This window comes from Haliotis rufescens, unplaced genomic scaffold (assembly GCF_023055435.1).
Source record: "Haliotis rufescens isolate VD_foot unplaced genomic scaffold, xgHalRufe1.0.p SCAF_16, whole genome shotgun sequence".
NCBI lineage: Eukaryota > Metazoa > Mollusca > Gastropoda > Lepetellida > Haliotidae > Haliotis > Haliotis rufescens.
Genome location: NW_025963846.1, coordinates 32,118,998 through 32,136,163, shown reverse-complemented (window position 1 = coordinate 32,136,163; position 17,166 = coordinate 32,118,998). Strand labels below are relative to the sequence as shown.

The 17,166-nt window shown below is 44.6% G+C and overlaps 1 protein-coding gene across 2 annotated transcripts in view; it reads left to right on the top strand.

Moving 5' to 3' along the window:
* LOC124113495 overlaps window positions 1-1,759 on the top strand; it is a 41,889-nt gene extending 40,130 nt beyond the window's left edge. For both annotated transcript variants that reach the window (XM_048397133.1, XM_048397132.1), the window contains one exon: window positions 1,230-1,759. In XM_048397133.1, coding sequence (XP_048253090.1) covers window positions 1,230-1,500 — 271 coding nt within the window. In that variant the 3' untranslated portion in view covers window positions 1,501-1,759. The remainder of the gene's footprint in view (window positions 1-1,229) is intronic.
* Window positions 1,760-17,166: the final 15,407 nt, after the last annotated feature.

The window sequence follows — 17,166 nt, the reverse complement described above, 5'->3', positions numbered from 1 at the left end:
ATAGTGGGTCTGTTTGGGGATGGGGTTAGAATAGTGGGTCTGTGTGGGAATGGGGTTAGAATAGTGAGTCTGTGTGGATGGGGTTAGAATAGTGTGTCTGTGTGGGTGGGGTGGGGTTAGAATAGTGAGTCTATGTGGGGCGGGGTTAGAATAGTGAGTCTATGTGGGGCGGAGTTAGAATAGTGGGTCTGTGTGGGGGTGAGGTTAGAAAAGTGTGTGTGTGTGTGGGGGGGGGGGGGGGGGGGGGGTTAGAATAGTGAGTCTGTGGGGGTGGGGTTGGGTTAGAATAGTGAGTCTATGTGGGGCGGGGTTAGAATAGTGAGTCTATGTGGGGCGGAGTTAGAATAGTGGGTCTGTGTGGGGGTGAGGTTAGAATAGTGAGTCTATGTGGGGTGGGGTTAGAATAGTGAGTCTGTGGGGGTGGGGTTGGGTTAGAATAGTGAGTCTATGTGGGGCGGGGTTAGAATAGTGGGTCTGTGTGAGGGTGAGGTTAGAAAAGTGTGTGTGTGTGGGGGGGATGGGGTTAGAATAGTGAGTCTGTGTGGGGGTGAGGTTAGAAAAGTGTGTGTGGGGGGGGGGGGATGGGGTTAGAATAGTGGGTCTGTGTGGGGGTGAGGTTAGAAAAGTGTGTGTGTGTGGGGGGGGATGGGGTTAGAATAGTGAGTCTATTTGGGGTGGGGTTAGAATAGTGGGTCTGTGTGGGGGTGAGGTTAGAAAAGTGTGTGTGTGGGGGGGATGGGGTTAGAATAGTGAGTCTATTTGGGGTGGGGTTAGAATAGTGGGTCTGTGTGGGGGTGAGGTTAGAAAAGTGTGTGTGTGTGGGGGGGGGGGGGGGGGGGGGGGGTTAGAATAGTGAGTCTGTGTGGGTGGAGTTAGAATAGTGAGTCTGTGGGGGTGGGGTTGGGTTAGAATAGTGAGTCTATGTGGGGCGGGGTTAGAATAGTGAGTCTATGTGGGGCGGGGTTAGAATAGTGAATCTATGTGGGGCGGGGTTAGAATAGTGGGTCTGTGTGGGGGTGAGGTTAGAAAAGTGTGTGTGTGTGGTGGTGGGGGGTGGTGGGGGGGGTTAGAATAGTGAGTCTTTGCATGGGTTATGGCTAGAACTGTGTGTCTGTGTGGGGGTGGGAGGAGATATGACAAGAGTTGTCTGAACGCGCCTGGGGACATGACAGCGGGTTTGGGGGTGTCGTATGGGAATGACTAACTCATTTTGAATTTTGTGTTTTTAGTCGAAAACGAAAGCCTGTCACTGCGCCTGCAAAGGAGAAGTCTGGGAACGCACCTCAAATGACGAAGCCACCGCCGTCAGCCATGCCATCTGATTCGAGCCCATACGCGACTACTGCATCGATCACGAATTCATCTGAACATGTCTACTTGGGTGTGTCGAACACAGATGACACAGCTGGCCCAGTGTACCACAGTGTCGAACCAGAGTATGCCGAAATCATTGACTCCGATTACTTACAACCCGTCCACAGCCCAAACAGTAACGTGTAACCAGCCACACATCACACAGTTGCATGTAACCAGCCACACATCAAACAGTCACACGTAACCAGCCAAATGTACAGTTACATGTAACCAGCGACACATCAGACAGTTACATGTAACCAGCCACACATCAGACAGTTACATGTAACCAGCCACACATCAGACAGTTACTAGTAACCAGCCAAATGTACAGTTACATGTAACCAGTCACACATCAGACAGTTACATGTAACCAGCCACACATCAGACAGTTACATGTAACCAGCCACACATCAGACAGTTACATGTAACCAGCCACACATCAGACAGTTACATGTAACCAGCCACACATCAGACAGTTACATGTAACCAGCCACACATCAGACAGTTACATGTAACCAGCCACACATCAGACAGTTACATGTAACCAGCCACACATCAGACAGTTACATGTAACCAGCCACACATCAGACAGTCACATGTAACCAGCCACACATCAGACAGTTACAAGCAAACCAGCCACACATCAGACAGTCACATGTAACCAGCCACACATCAGACAGTTACATGTAACCAGCCACACTTCAGGCAGTTACATGTAACCAGCCACACATCAAACAGTTACATGTAACCAGCCACACATCAAACAGTCACTTGTAACCAGCCACAGATCTGACAGTTACATGTAACCAGCCACACGTCAGACAGTTACATGTAACCAGCCACACATCAAACATTCACATGTAACCAGCCACACATCAAACAGTTACATGTAACCAGCTACACATCAGACAGTTACATGTAACCAGCCACACATCAAACAGTCACATGTAACCAGCCACACATCAGACAGTTACTTGGAATCAGCCACACATCAGACAGTTACATGTAACCAGCCACACATCAAACAGTCACATGTAACCAGCCACACATCAGACAGTTACTTGGAATCAGCCATACATCAGACAGTTGCATGTAACCAGCCACACATCAGACAGTTACATGTAACCAGCCACACATCAGACAGTTACATGTAACCAGCCACACGTCAGACAGTTACATGTAACCAGCCACACGTCAGACAGTTACATGTAACCAGCCATACATCAAACAGTCACATGTAACCAGCCACACATCAGACAGTTACATGTAACCAGCTACACGTCAGACAGTTACATGTAAGCAGCCACACATCAAACAGTCACATGTAACCAGTCACACATCAGACAGTTACATGTAACCAGCCACACATCAGACAGTTACATGTAACCAGCCACACATCAGACAGTTACATGTAACCATCCACACATCAGACAGTTACATGTAACCAGCCACACATGAGACAGTTACACGTAACCAGCCACACATCAGACAGTTACATGTAACCAGTCACACATCAGACAGTTACATGTAACCAGCCACACATCAGACAGTTACATGTAACCAGCCACACATCAGACAGTTACATGTAACCAGCCACACATCAAACAGTCACATGTAACCAGCCAAACATCAAATAGTCACATGTAACCAGCCACACATCAGACAGTTACATGTAACCAGCTACACGTCAGACAGTTACATGTAAGCAGCCACACATCAAACAGTCACATGTAACCAGTCACACATCAGACAGTTACATGTACCCAGCCACACATCAGACAGTTACATGTAACCAGCCACACATCAGACAGTTACATGTAACCAGGCACACATCAGACAGTTACATGTAACCAGCCACACATCAAACAGTCACATGTAACCAGCCACACATCAAACAGTTACATGTAACCAGGCACACATCAGACAGTTACATGTAACCAGCCACACATCAAACAGTCACATGTAACCAGCCAAACATCAAACAGTCACATGTAACCAGCCACACATCAGACAGTTACATGTAACCAGCTACACGTCAGACAGTTACATGTAAGCAGCCACACATCAAACAGTCACATGTAACCAGTCACACATCAAACAGTCACATGTAACCAGCCACACATCAGACAGTTACAAGCAAACCAGCCACACATCAGACAGTTACATGTAACCAGCCACACATCAGACAGTTACATGTAACCAGCCACACATCAAACAGTCACATGTAACCAGCCACACATCAGACAGTTACTTCGAATCAGCCACACATCAGACAGTTACATGTAACCAGCCACACATCAAACAGTCACATGTAACCAGCCACACATCAGACAGTTACTTGGAATCAGCCATACATCAGACAGTTGCATGTAACCAGCCACACATCAGACAGTTACATGTAACCAGCCACACATCAGACTGTTACATGTAACCAGCCACACGTCAGACAGTTACATGTAACCAGCCACACGTCAGACAGTTACATGTAACCAGCCATACATCAAACAGTCACATGTAACCAGCCACACATCAGACAGTTACATGTAACCAGCTACACGTCAGACAGTTACATGTAAGCAGCCACACATCAAACAGTCACATGTAACCAGTCACACATCAGACAGTTACATGTAACCAGCCACACATCAGACAGTTACATGTAACCAGCCACACATCAGACAGTTACATGTAACCAGCCACACATCAGACAGTTACATGTAACCAGCCACACATCAGACAGTTACATGTAACCAGCCACACATCAGACAGTTACATGTAACCAGTCACACATCAGACAGCTACATGTAACCAGCCACACATCAGACAGTTACATGTAACCAGCCACACATCAGACAGTTACACGTAACCAGCCACACATCAAACAGTCACATGTAACCAGCCAAACATCAAACAGTCACATGTAACCAGCCACACATCAGACAGTTACATGTAACCAGCTACACGTCAGACAGTTACATGTAAGCAGCCACACATCAAACAGTCACATGTAACCAGTCACACATCAGACAGTTACATGTACCCAGCCACACATCAGACAGTTACATGTAACCAGCCACACATCAGACAGTTACATGTAACCAGGCACACATCAGACAGTTACATGTAACCAGCCACACATCAAACAGTCACATGTAACCAGCCACACATCAGACAGTTACATGTAACCAGGCACACATCAGACAGTTACATGTAACCAGCTACACGTCAGACAGTTACATGTAAGCAGCCACACATCAAACAGTCACATGTAACCAGTCACACATCAGACAGTTACATGTAACCAGCCACACATCAGACAGTTACATGTAACCAGCCACACATCAGACAGTTACATGTAACCATCCACACATCAGACAGTTACATGTAACCAGCCACACATGAGACAGTTACACGTAACCAGCCACACATCAGACAGTTACATGTAACCAGTCACACATCAGACAGTTACATGTAACCAGCCACACATCAGACAGTTACATGTAACCAGCCACACATCAGACAGTTACATGTAACCAGCCACACATCAAACAGTCACATGTAACCAGCCAAACATCAAATAGTCACATGTAACCAGCCACACATCAGACAGTTACATGTAACCAGCTACACGTCAGACAGTTACATGTAAGCAGCCACACATCAAACAGTCACATGTAACCAGTCACACATCAGACAGTTACATGTACCCAGCCACACATCAGACAGTTACATGTAACCAGCCACACATCAGACAGTTACATGTAACCAGGCACACATCAGACAGTTACATGTAACCAGCCACACATCAAACAGTCACATGTAACCAGCCACACATCAAACAGTTACATGTAACCAGGCACACATCAGACAGTTACATGTAACCAGCCACACATCAAACAGTCACATGTAACCAGCCAAACATCAAACAGTCACATGTAACCAGCCACACATCAGACAGTTACATGTAACCAGCTACACGTCAGACAGTTACATGTAAGCAGCCACACATCAAACAGTCACATGTAACCAGTCACACATCAAACAGTCACATGTAACCAGCCACACATCAGACAGTTACAAGCAAACCAGCCACACATCAGACAGTTACATGTAACCAGCCACACATCAGACAGTTACATGTAACCAGCCACACATCAAACAGTCACATGTAACCAGCCACACATCAGACAGTTACTTCGAATCAGCCACACATCAGACAGTTACATGTAACCAGCCACACATCAAACAGTCACATGTAACCAGCCACACATCAGACAGTTACTTGGAATCAGCCATACATCAGACAGTTGCATGTAACCAGCCACACATCAGACAGTTACATGTAACCAGCCACACATCAGACTGTTACATGTAACCAGCCACACGTCAGACAGTTACATGTAACCAGCCACACGTCAGACAGTTACATGTAACCAGCCATACATCAAACAGTCACATGTAACCAGCCACACATCAGACAGTTACATGTAACCAGCTACACGTCAGACAGTTACATGTAAGCAGCCACACATCAAACAGTCACATGTAACCAGTCACACATCAGACAGTTACATGTAACCAGCCACACATCAGACAGTTACATGTAACCAGCCACACATCAGACAGTTACATGTAACCAGCCACACATCAGACAGTTACATGTAACCAGCCACACATCAGACAGTTACATGTAACCAGCCACACATCAGACAGTTACATGTAACCAGTCACACATCAGACAGCTACATGTAACCAGCCACACATCAGACAGTTACATGTAACCAGCCACACATCAGACAGTTACACGTAACCAGCCACACATCAAACAGTCACATGTAACCAGCCAAACATCAAACAGTCACATGTAACCAGCCACACATCAGACAGTTACATGTAACCAGCTACACGTCAGACAGTTACATGTAAGCAGCCACACATCAAACAGTCACATGTAACCAGTCACACATCAGACAGTTACATGTACCCAGCCACACATCAGACAGTTACATGTAACCAGCCACACATCAGACAGTTACATGTAACCAGGCACACATCAGACAGTTACATGTAACCAGCCACACATCAAACAGTCACATGTAACCAGCCACACATCAGACAGTTACATGTAACCAGGCACACATCAGACAGTTACATGTAACCAGCCACACATCAAACAGTCACATGTAACCAGCCAAACATCAAACAGTCACATGTAACCAGCCACACATCAGACAGTTACATGTAACCAGCTACACGTCAGACAGTTACATGTAAGCAGCCACACATCAAACAGTCACATGTAACCAGTCACACATCAAACAGTCACATGTAACCAGCCACACATCAGACAGTTACAAGCAAACCAGCCACACATCAGACAGTTACATGTAACCAGCCACACATCAGACAGTTACATGTAACCAGCCACACATCAAACAGTCACATGTAACCAGCCACACATCAGACAGTTACAAGCAAACCAGCCACACATCAGACAGTTACATGTAACCAGCCACACGTCAGACAGTTACATGTAACCAGCCACACATCAGACAGTTACATGTAACCAGCCACACATCAGACAGTCACATGTAACCAGCCACACATCAAACAGTCACATGTAACCAGCCACACGTCAGACAGTTACATGTAACCAGCCACACATCAGACAGTTACATGTAACCAGCCACACATCAGACAGTTACATGTAACCAGCCACACATCAAACAGTCACATGTAACCAGCCACACATCAGACAGTTACATGTAACCAGCCACACATCAGACAGTTACATGTAACCAGCCACACATCAGACAGTCACATGTAACCAGCCACACATCAAACAGTTACATGTAACAAGCAACACATCAGACAGTTACATGTAACCAGCCACACATCAGACAGTTACATGTAACCAGCCACACATCAGACAGTTACATGTAACCAGCCACAGATCTGACAGTTACATGTAACCAGCCACACATCAAACAGTCACATGTAACCAGCCACACATCAGACAGTTACATGTAACCAGATACACATCAGACAGTTACATGTAACCAGCCACACATCAGACAGTTACATGTAACCAGCCACACATCAAACAGTCACATGTAACCAGCCACACATCAGACAGTTACATGTAACCAGATACACATCAGACAGTTACATGTAACCAGCCAACATCAAACAGTTACATGTAACTAGCCACATATCAGACAGTTACATCTAACCAGCCACACATCAAACAGTTACATGTAACCAGCCACACATCAGACAGTTACATGTAACCAGCTACACATCAGACAGTTACATGTAACCAGCCACACATCAAACAGTTACATGTAACCAGCCACACATCAAACAGTTACATGTAACCAGACACACATGAGACAGTTACATGTAACCAGCCACACATCAGACAGTTACATGTAACCAGTCACACATCAAACAGTTACATGTAACAAGCAACACATGAGACAGTTACATGTAACCAGCCACACATCAGACTGTCACATGTAACCAGCCACACATTAGACAGTTACATGTAACCAGCCACACATCAGACAGTTACATGTAACCAGTCACACATCAAACAGTTACTTGTAACCAGACACACATTAGACAGTTACATGTAACCAGACACACATTAGACAGTTACATGTAATCAGACACACATCAGACAGTTACATGTAACCAGCCACACATCAGACAGTTACATGTAACCAGACACACATCAGACAGTTACATGTAACCAGCCACACATCAGACAGTTACATGTAACCAGCCACACATTAGACAGTTACATGTAACCAGACACACATCAGACAGTTACATGTAACCAGCCACACATCAGACAGTTACATGTAACCAGACACACATCAGACAGTTACATGTAACCAGCCACACATCAGACAGTTACATGTAACCAGCCACACATCAGACAGTTACATGTAACCAGACACACATCAGACAGTTACATGTAACCAGCCACACATCAGACAGTTACATGTAACCAGCCACACATTAGACAGTTACATGTAACCAGACACACATTAGACAGTTACATGTAACCAGCCACACATCAGACAGTTACATGTAACCAGTCACACATCAGACAGTCACATGTAACCAGCCACACATCAGACAGTTACATGTAACCAGCCACACATCAGACAGTTACATGTAACCAGCCACACATCAGACAGTTACATGTAACCAGCCACACATCAGACAGTTTCATGTAACAGCCACACATCAGACAGTTACATGTAACCAGCCACACATCAGACAGTTACATGTAACCAGCCACACATCAGACATTTTCATGTAACAGCCACACATCAGACAGTCACATGTAACAACCACACATCAGACAGTTACATGAAACCAGCCATACATCAGACAGTCACATGTAACCAGCCACACATCAGACAGTTACATGTAACCTGCCACACATCTGACAGTTACATGTAACAAGTCACACATAAGACAGTTACATGTAACCATCCACACATCAGACAGTTACATGTAACCAGCCCTGCATTACAGTCACATGTAACCAGCCACACATCAGACAGTTGCTTGGAATCAGCCACAAATTCGACAGTTACATGTAACCAGCCACACATCAGACAGTTACATGTAACCAGCAACACATCAGAACGTTACATGTAACCAGCCACACATCAGACAGTTACATGTAACCAGCAACACATCAGACAGTTACTTGGAATCAGCCACACATCAGACAGTTACATGTAACCAGCCACACATCAGACAGTCACATGTAACCAGCCACACATCAGACTGTTACATGTAACCAGCCACACATCAGACAGTTACATGTAACCAGCCACACATCAGACAGTTACATGTAACCAGCCACACATCAGACAGTTACATGTAACCAGCAACACATCAGACAGTTTCATGTAACAGCCACACATCAGACTGTTACATGTAACCAGTCACAGGTCAGACAGTAACATGTAACCAGTCACACATAAGACAGTTACATGTAACCAGCCCTGCATTACAGTCACGTGTAACCGACGTAGATGATAGAGCTTTTTGGAAAAGCTGGGGTTGCTGCTGTAACTGACAACTACTTTTAGGCAGTAGTAGGGGTTGGTTGAAAACTCCTCCCCACAGGAGAAAGTTACAGTGTGTGTATATGTCTCCGCTTAGTATACCGGGTCACACGTGAATGTTCCGAATGTATACATGTTTTGTGTGCTTCACCCGGGAGGCGATAATCCTGGCCTGATCTCCGTGGTTTCATGATCGTAATAGCAGTTACCTTATATTGTTAACATATTCACCGTCTTATTTGTTGTCGACCTGAATAGTCAGTTCTCGTGTCGCCCTGTTGACGTGCATCACAAGGGCAGGTAACTCGAGTACCCCAGTTAGGTATGCATCTATTATATATATTGTTAATATTGAATAAGTGTTTCTATAGCAAACTGTCGAGATGTCTCGTCGAAATGATGTTTTTTTCAAATCCCAATTTACATCATATATACTGGATCTGACATGCTAGTGTTGATACGGTAAACTATGGTTATAACGAACTCAAATGGACCACTAAGTTTAGATCGTAATAACCGTAGTTCGTTATGAGCATACATACAGCAAAAATACAACAAATGGCCGGGACTAAAAATAAAAAATAAGTTCGATATATCGGTCAGTTCGTTATAAGCGTGTTCGTTATAAACGTAGTTTACTGTATAATTACTGCTCTGAACCTTTTCTTGAGTGCCCCCTGGTGGTAGAACGACTAACTACAAAATGTAATCGTGCAATAGTAATAGTTCTGACACATGTACATACAGTCATCACCATCCGATATACTCCATCCTTCATGTAGTACGTTTCTGAACCCTTGTTGGCAACACGGGGTGACTCCTCGCAATGCTTCCCCGTCCATGTACCCCCGCTCCGTCATGTGCCCCCGCTCCGTCATGTACCCCCGCTCCGTCATGTACCCCCGCTCCGTCATGTGCCCCCGCTCCGTCATGTACCCCCGCTCCGTCATGTACCCCCGCTCCGTCATGTACCCCCGCTCCGTCATGTACCCCAGTCATGTACCCCCGCTCCGTCATGTACCCCCGCTCCGTCATGTACCCCCGCTCCGTCATGTACCCCAGTCATGTACCCCCGCTCCGTCATGTACCCCCGCTCCGTCATGTACCCCCGCTCCGTCATGTACCCCCGCTCCGTCATGTGCCCCTGCTCCGTCATGTACCCCTGCTCCGTCATGTACCCCCGCTCCGTCATGTACCCCCGCTCCGTATCCTAGTTAACGGGGGCGGTCGGGTAGCCTAGTGGTTAAAGCGTTCTCTTGTCATTCCCAAGACCCGGGTTCGAATCCCGACATGGGTACATGTGTGAAGACCATTTCTGGTGTCCCCCGCCGTGATATTGTTAAATATTGCTAAAAGCGGCTTAAAACCATACTCACTCACTCACCCCTTGTTAACGTGTAGCTTCATTGATGGGGGTTATAGCCGTGGGAGTGCACAGAAAACTCTCTCCAGGCGCTGGTCTGGCATGTTATATGTTTCTCCGTGTTGTATGACACTGCTTGTGCACAATATTTGTATTTGATATTTCGAGAATTAATGTTGCTGTCTCATCGCATTACACGTGTTCGATATATAATCAATAAATTGTTGGCACCAGTGGTTGGTTTTGTCTAATTAATGTTGATCAGGGTGTTAAAGCGCCGCACTGTCACCACAATGGACACACTTACTATTCGTGTTTCAAGCAGATTTCTTATTAAAGTACTCACGGAAATGAAAAAAAACTCTTTTTTCGATCTCAGTTTTTAAATAAATGCAGTTAATATACAAAATATACTAATTGGGCCTTGGCACAAATACAGCGTATCAAAGGTTTTTATGTCTTTTTACACGTAAAAGTGTGTAAAAATATGAACAAAACAGACTATTGTGAAACATTACCTGGTGTTAGTAGATCAAGGTGAATGTCCATGGCCTATGACACCTTGACGACAGGTGAAAACAGGTGCTTGAAACCCACGTACATGTGATTTGTCAGTGGTTAGTGATTTGTGAGTGGCATTGTGGGATAGTGAATCATCGTCAAAATATCAGAACGTAAAAGTAACATACTCCCTTCTCAAACAACAACTTACATGTCATTATTATTATGTACATAAACATAGCTGTTATTTTTATTGTTGTTTTGATAACTTTTTTCCCAGGCTAATTTGCATAATGCCTATAGCCTGTTTCTGCCATGTCAATTTGGACTTAGTTTTATTTTTGAATGTTGAAAGTGCCTACAAATTACCTCCTGTAAAGTACATTTTGTATTGAGCAGTGAGATAAAACTAGCAAATCCAGACTAGTACTTTTCCAGTTGTTTTGTTATCCAGCAAAACAGTTTGTTTTCCATTTCCATGAGTACTTTAAGATGAGAAGTAGGGTTATAGAAAAATAGTTAAAAGGTTTCCCAGAAACAACAGCTAAATATTTTCCTTTCTGGGTGGTTCGATCTCAGGATGTTGAGCTGTTGGCAATATTCTCAGTGATGTGGTGATCAAGGCTTGAAGAGTTGTGTCCCTTTAACGACAAATGCGGTCTGATCAACGCGGTCTCCAGAGAGGGTATGGGGAGACGGCCGGGTCGTTCTGAGCACAACACATACAACATCACTTGTCGCAAGAGGCGACTCACGGGTGGTCAGACTCACTGACGTGGTTGTATGCATGTCATCGTATCGAGGTTGTGGCCAAGACGCGATTAATTATTTGAGTCATTTTCACATTTCCTAACAATTTCACTTGGCAATAAGTGAAAAAAGAAAGAAATTGAAATTTCATAAATCTATCAACTACAGTATAAGGATGCAACATCAGAAAACAGGTGGTTTTATTTTCATGACATTTTGTATTTGTGAAAATATATATACAAATTGTCCCTACTGTTACAACGGTATGACTAGAATACTTGCCCTTTGTAACAGGACCTTGTGAACAATGCCTATGTACATCCGTTACATCTGTATTTTACTTTCTTTGAAGCTAAATTATAGGTAACAGTCACAATAAAATCCATTTCTAACATTAGGGACAATCATCGTAACAGTGGCGGCAATCATTGTAACAGTGAGGACAATCATCGTAACAGTGAGGACAATCATCGTAACAGTAGGGACAATCGTCGTAACAGTAAGGACAATCGTCGTAACAGTAGGGACAATCAGCGTATCAGTAAGGACAATCACCGTAACAGTAAGGACAATCGTCGTAACAGTAGGGACAATCGTCGTAACAGTAAGGACAATCAGCGTATCAGTAGGGACAATCACCGTAACAGTAAGGACAATCGTCGTAACAGTAGGGACAATCGTCGTAACAGTAAGGACAATCAGCGTATCAGTAGGGACAATCACCGTAACAGTAGGGACAATCAGCGTAACAGTAAGGACAATCATCGTATCAGTAGGGACAATCACCGTAACAGTAGGGACAATCACCGTATCAGTAGGGACAATCGTCGTATCAGTAGGGACAATCAGCGTAACATTAGGGACAATCATCGTAACAGTGGCGGCAATCATTGTAACAGTGAGGACAATCATCGTAACAGTGAGGACAATCATCGTAACAGTAGGGACAATCGTCGTAACAGTAAGGACAATCGTCGTAACAGTAGGGACAATCGTCGTAACAGTAAGGACAATCAGCGTATCAGTAGGGACAATCACCGTAACAGTAAGGACAATCGTCGTAACAGTAGGGACAATCGTCGTAACAGTAAGGACAATCAGCGTATCAGTAGGGACAATCACCGTAACAGTAGGGACAATCAGCGTAACAGTAAGGACAATCATCGTATCAGTAGGGACAATCACCGTAACAGTAGGGACAATCACCGTATCAGTAGGGACAATCGTCGTATCAGTAGGGACAATCAGCGTAACAGTAGGGACAATCAGCATAACAGTAGGGACAATCAGCGTAACAGTAGGGACAATCAGCGTAACAGTAGGGACAATCGTCGTAACAGTAGGGACAATCAGCGTAACAGTGGGTGCAATCATCGTAACAGTAGGGACAATCAGCGTAACAGTAGGGACAATCATCGTAACAGTGGGTGCAATCATCGTATCAGTAGGGACAATCATCGTAACAGTGGGTGCAATCATCGTAACAGTAGGGACAATCAGCGTAACAGTAAGGACAATCATCGTAACAGTAGGGACAATCGTCGTAACAGTAGGGAAAAACAGCGTAACAGTAAGGACAATCGTCGTAACAGTAGGGACAATCAGCGTAACAGTAGGGACAATCAGCGTAACAGTAAGGACAATCATCGTATCAGTAGGGACAATCGTCGTAACAGTAGGGACAATCAGCGTAACAGTAGGGACAATCAGCGTAACAGTAAGGACAATCATTGTAACAGTAGGGACAATCAGCGTAACAGTAGGGACAATCAGCGTAACAGTAGGGACAATCAGCGTAACAGTAAGGACAATCATTGTAACAGTAGGGACAATCAGCGTAACAGTAAGGACAATCAGCGTAACAGTAGGGACAATCGACGTAACAGTAGGGACAATCAGCGTAACAGTAAGGACAATCATCGTATCAGTAGGGACAATCAGCGTAACAGTAGGGACAATCATCGTAACAGTAAGGACAATCGTCGTAACAGTAGGGGCAATCAGCGTAACAGTAAGGACAATCAGCGTAACAGTAAGGACAATCAGCGTAACAGTAGGGACAATCAGCGTAACAGTAGGGACAATCAGCGTAACAGTAAGGACAATCATCGTATCAGTAGGGACAATCGTCGTAACAGTAGGGACAATCAGCGTAACAGTAAGGACAATCATCGTATCAGTAGGGACAATCATCGTAACAGTAAGGACAATCAGCGTAACAGTAAGGACAATCAGCGTAACAGTAGGGACAATCAGCGTAACAGTAGGGACAATCAGCGTAACAGTAAGGACAATCAGCGTAACAGTAGGGACAATCAGCGTAACAGTAAGGACAATCATCGTATCAGTAGGGACAATCAGCGTAACAGTAGGGACAATCATCGTAACAGTGGGTGCAATCATCGTAACAGTAGGGACAATCAGCGTAACAGTGGGTGCAATCATCGTAACAGTAGGGACAATCAGCGTATCAGTAGGGACAATCAGCGTAACAGTAGGGACAATCATCGTAACAGTAGGGACAATCAGCGTAATAGTAGGGACAATCAGCGTAATAGTAGGGACAATCAGCGTAACAGTAGGGACAATCAGCGTAACAGTAGGGACAATCAGCGTAACAGTAGGGACAATCAGCGTAACAGTAGGGACAATCAGCGTAACAGTAGGGATAATCAGCGTAACAGTAAGGACAATCATCGTATCAGTAGGGACAATCAGCGTAACAGTAGGGACAATCAGCGTAACAGTAAGGACAATCAGCGTAACAGTAGGGACAATCAGCGTAACAGTAAGGACAATCGTCGTAACAGTAGGGACAATCAGCGTAACAGTAAGGACAATCAGCGTAACAGTAAGGACAATCGTCGTAACAGTAAGGACAATCAGCGTAACAGTAGGGACAATCAGCGTAACAGTAAGGACAATCGACGTAACAGTAGGGACAATCAGCGTAACAGTAGGGACAATCAGCGTAACAGTAGGGACAATCATCGTAACAGTAGGGACAATCGTCGTAACAGTAGGGACAATCGTCGTAACAGTAGGGACAATCAGCGTATCAGTAGGGACAATCAGCGTAACAGTAGGGACAATCAGCGTAACAGTAGGGACAATCAGCGTAACAGTAGGGACAATCAGCGTAACAGTAGGGACAATCAGCGTAAGAGTAGGGACAATCAGCGTAACAGTAAGGACAATCATCGTAACAGTAGGGACAATCAGCGTAAGAGTAGGGACAATCAGCGTAACAGTAGGGACAATCAGCGTAACAGTAGGGACAATCATCGTAACAGTAGGGAGCTCAACCTTGTGTTAAACAAAGTCACTTTAAGTGTTTCAAAATCCTTGTGTAATTTTAGTATAGAATAATTTTCTCGAGTTGCAAGTACAGCTTAACATATGTAAGAATGAAACATTTAAATGAAAAAAAAAAATGTTCAAATTAAATTTATTTTAAGAATGTACTATGTGACAAGGATTGTTCCAAGGGTTTGAAAATAACTCCTTTACACACGGCCGTCATAAAACTGGGATATTGCTGCGTTAAACTACAACAAACGAACAAAACGCCTTGTGAAAACACCTTCCATTCTTCCTTGTCAAATGGGAGCACGGATATCCAAGTCGTCTAAATATCCATTCGCTCTGCAGAGTTGCTATGATTGTGGGTTCGAATCCCGGTTTACCCCGATTACGTTTCTAGGTTTGTCAGAACCATACCCGTGCTCATTGGTTACACCGAAGTGGTAAACGTCAAAGACCTGCATCACTTCGGGCTTTCCTCCCACATTAATCTGACACGCCATGATATAACTGGAATAATGTTAAAAGCGGCGTTAAACCAAAATCACTCACTCAATATTATTGTTGTCAGATATTCCGAACTTCCGTGTTGAAAATGAATACACGTGACGTTGGCTTCAGTTTGATAATGTCTAAAACACATCGACACCTGATGACAAGATGGAATGACGACGCTGTATGTTCGCCCAGAGGCCGCAAGTACTGCGTCACATGACGCGAAGAAGCAGAAGAGGAAAGTGAAAGGGTTGTCAAAAGAATTCCGACGTAGACCGGCATCAACACAAGTCAGGATCGAGTTTGTGCATTTCCACATGAGTATGTAGACAAACAAAACCATGCGTTCAGTCGGACAATAGATACAGCTGTCCTGATTGTTCGTAGACAGCAATTGTGAAGTATTGTTACAGCTGTCTGTAACGTGATCTGATTGTTCGTAGACAGCAAAGGAGTGAGTGAGTCGGGTTTTAAGCCGCTTTTAGCAATATTCCAGCAATATCACGGCGGGGGACACCAGAAATGGGCTTCACACATTGTAACCCATGTCGGGAATCGAACCCGGGTCTTCGGCGTCACGATCGAACGCTTTAACCACTGAGCTACCCGACCGCCCCCGTAGACAGCGACAGTAAAGTATTGTTACAGCTGTCTGTAACGTGTAGTGGTGGTTCCTAGACAGCAACAGTAAAGTATTGTTACAGCTGTCTGTAACGTGTAGTGGTGGTTCCTAGACAGCGACAGTGAAGTATTGTTACAGCTGTCTGTAACGTGTAGTGGTGGTTCGTAGACAGCAACAGTGAAGTATTGTTACAGCTGTCTGTAACGTGACCTGAAAGTTCGTAGACAGCGACAGTGAAGTATTGTTACAGCTGTCTGTAACGTGTACTTGTGGATCGTAGACAGCAACAGTGAAATATTGTTACAGCTGTCTGTAACGTGCACTGTTGGTTGGTAGACAGCGACAGTAAAGTATTGTTACAGCTGTCTGTAACGTGTACTTGTGGATCGTAGACAGCAACAGTGAAATATTGTTACAGCTGTCTGTAACGTGCACTGTTGGTTGGTAGACAGCGACAGTAAAGTATTGTTACAGCTGTCTGTAACGTGAACTGCTGGTTCTTAGCGACAGTAAAGTATTGTTACAGCTGTCTGTAACATGAACTGGTGGTTCAGACAGACAACAGACGCTACAGTGTTCGTCAATGGCCAATAGTTATATTCTCAGACGGTATGACCGTGAATCAGGTCTACGATGTAACACAAATACACGCATTAGAAACACAGATGTACACATGTATAAAC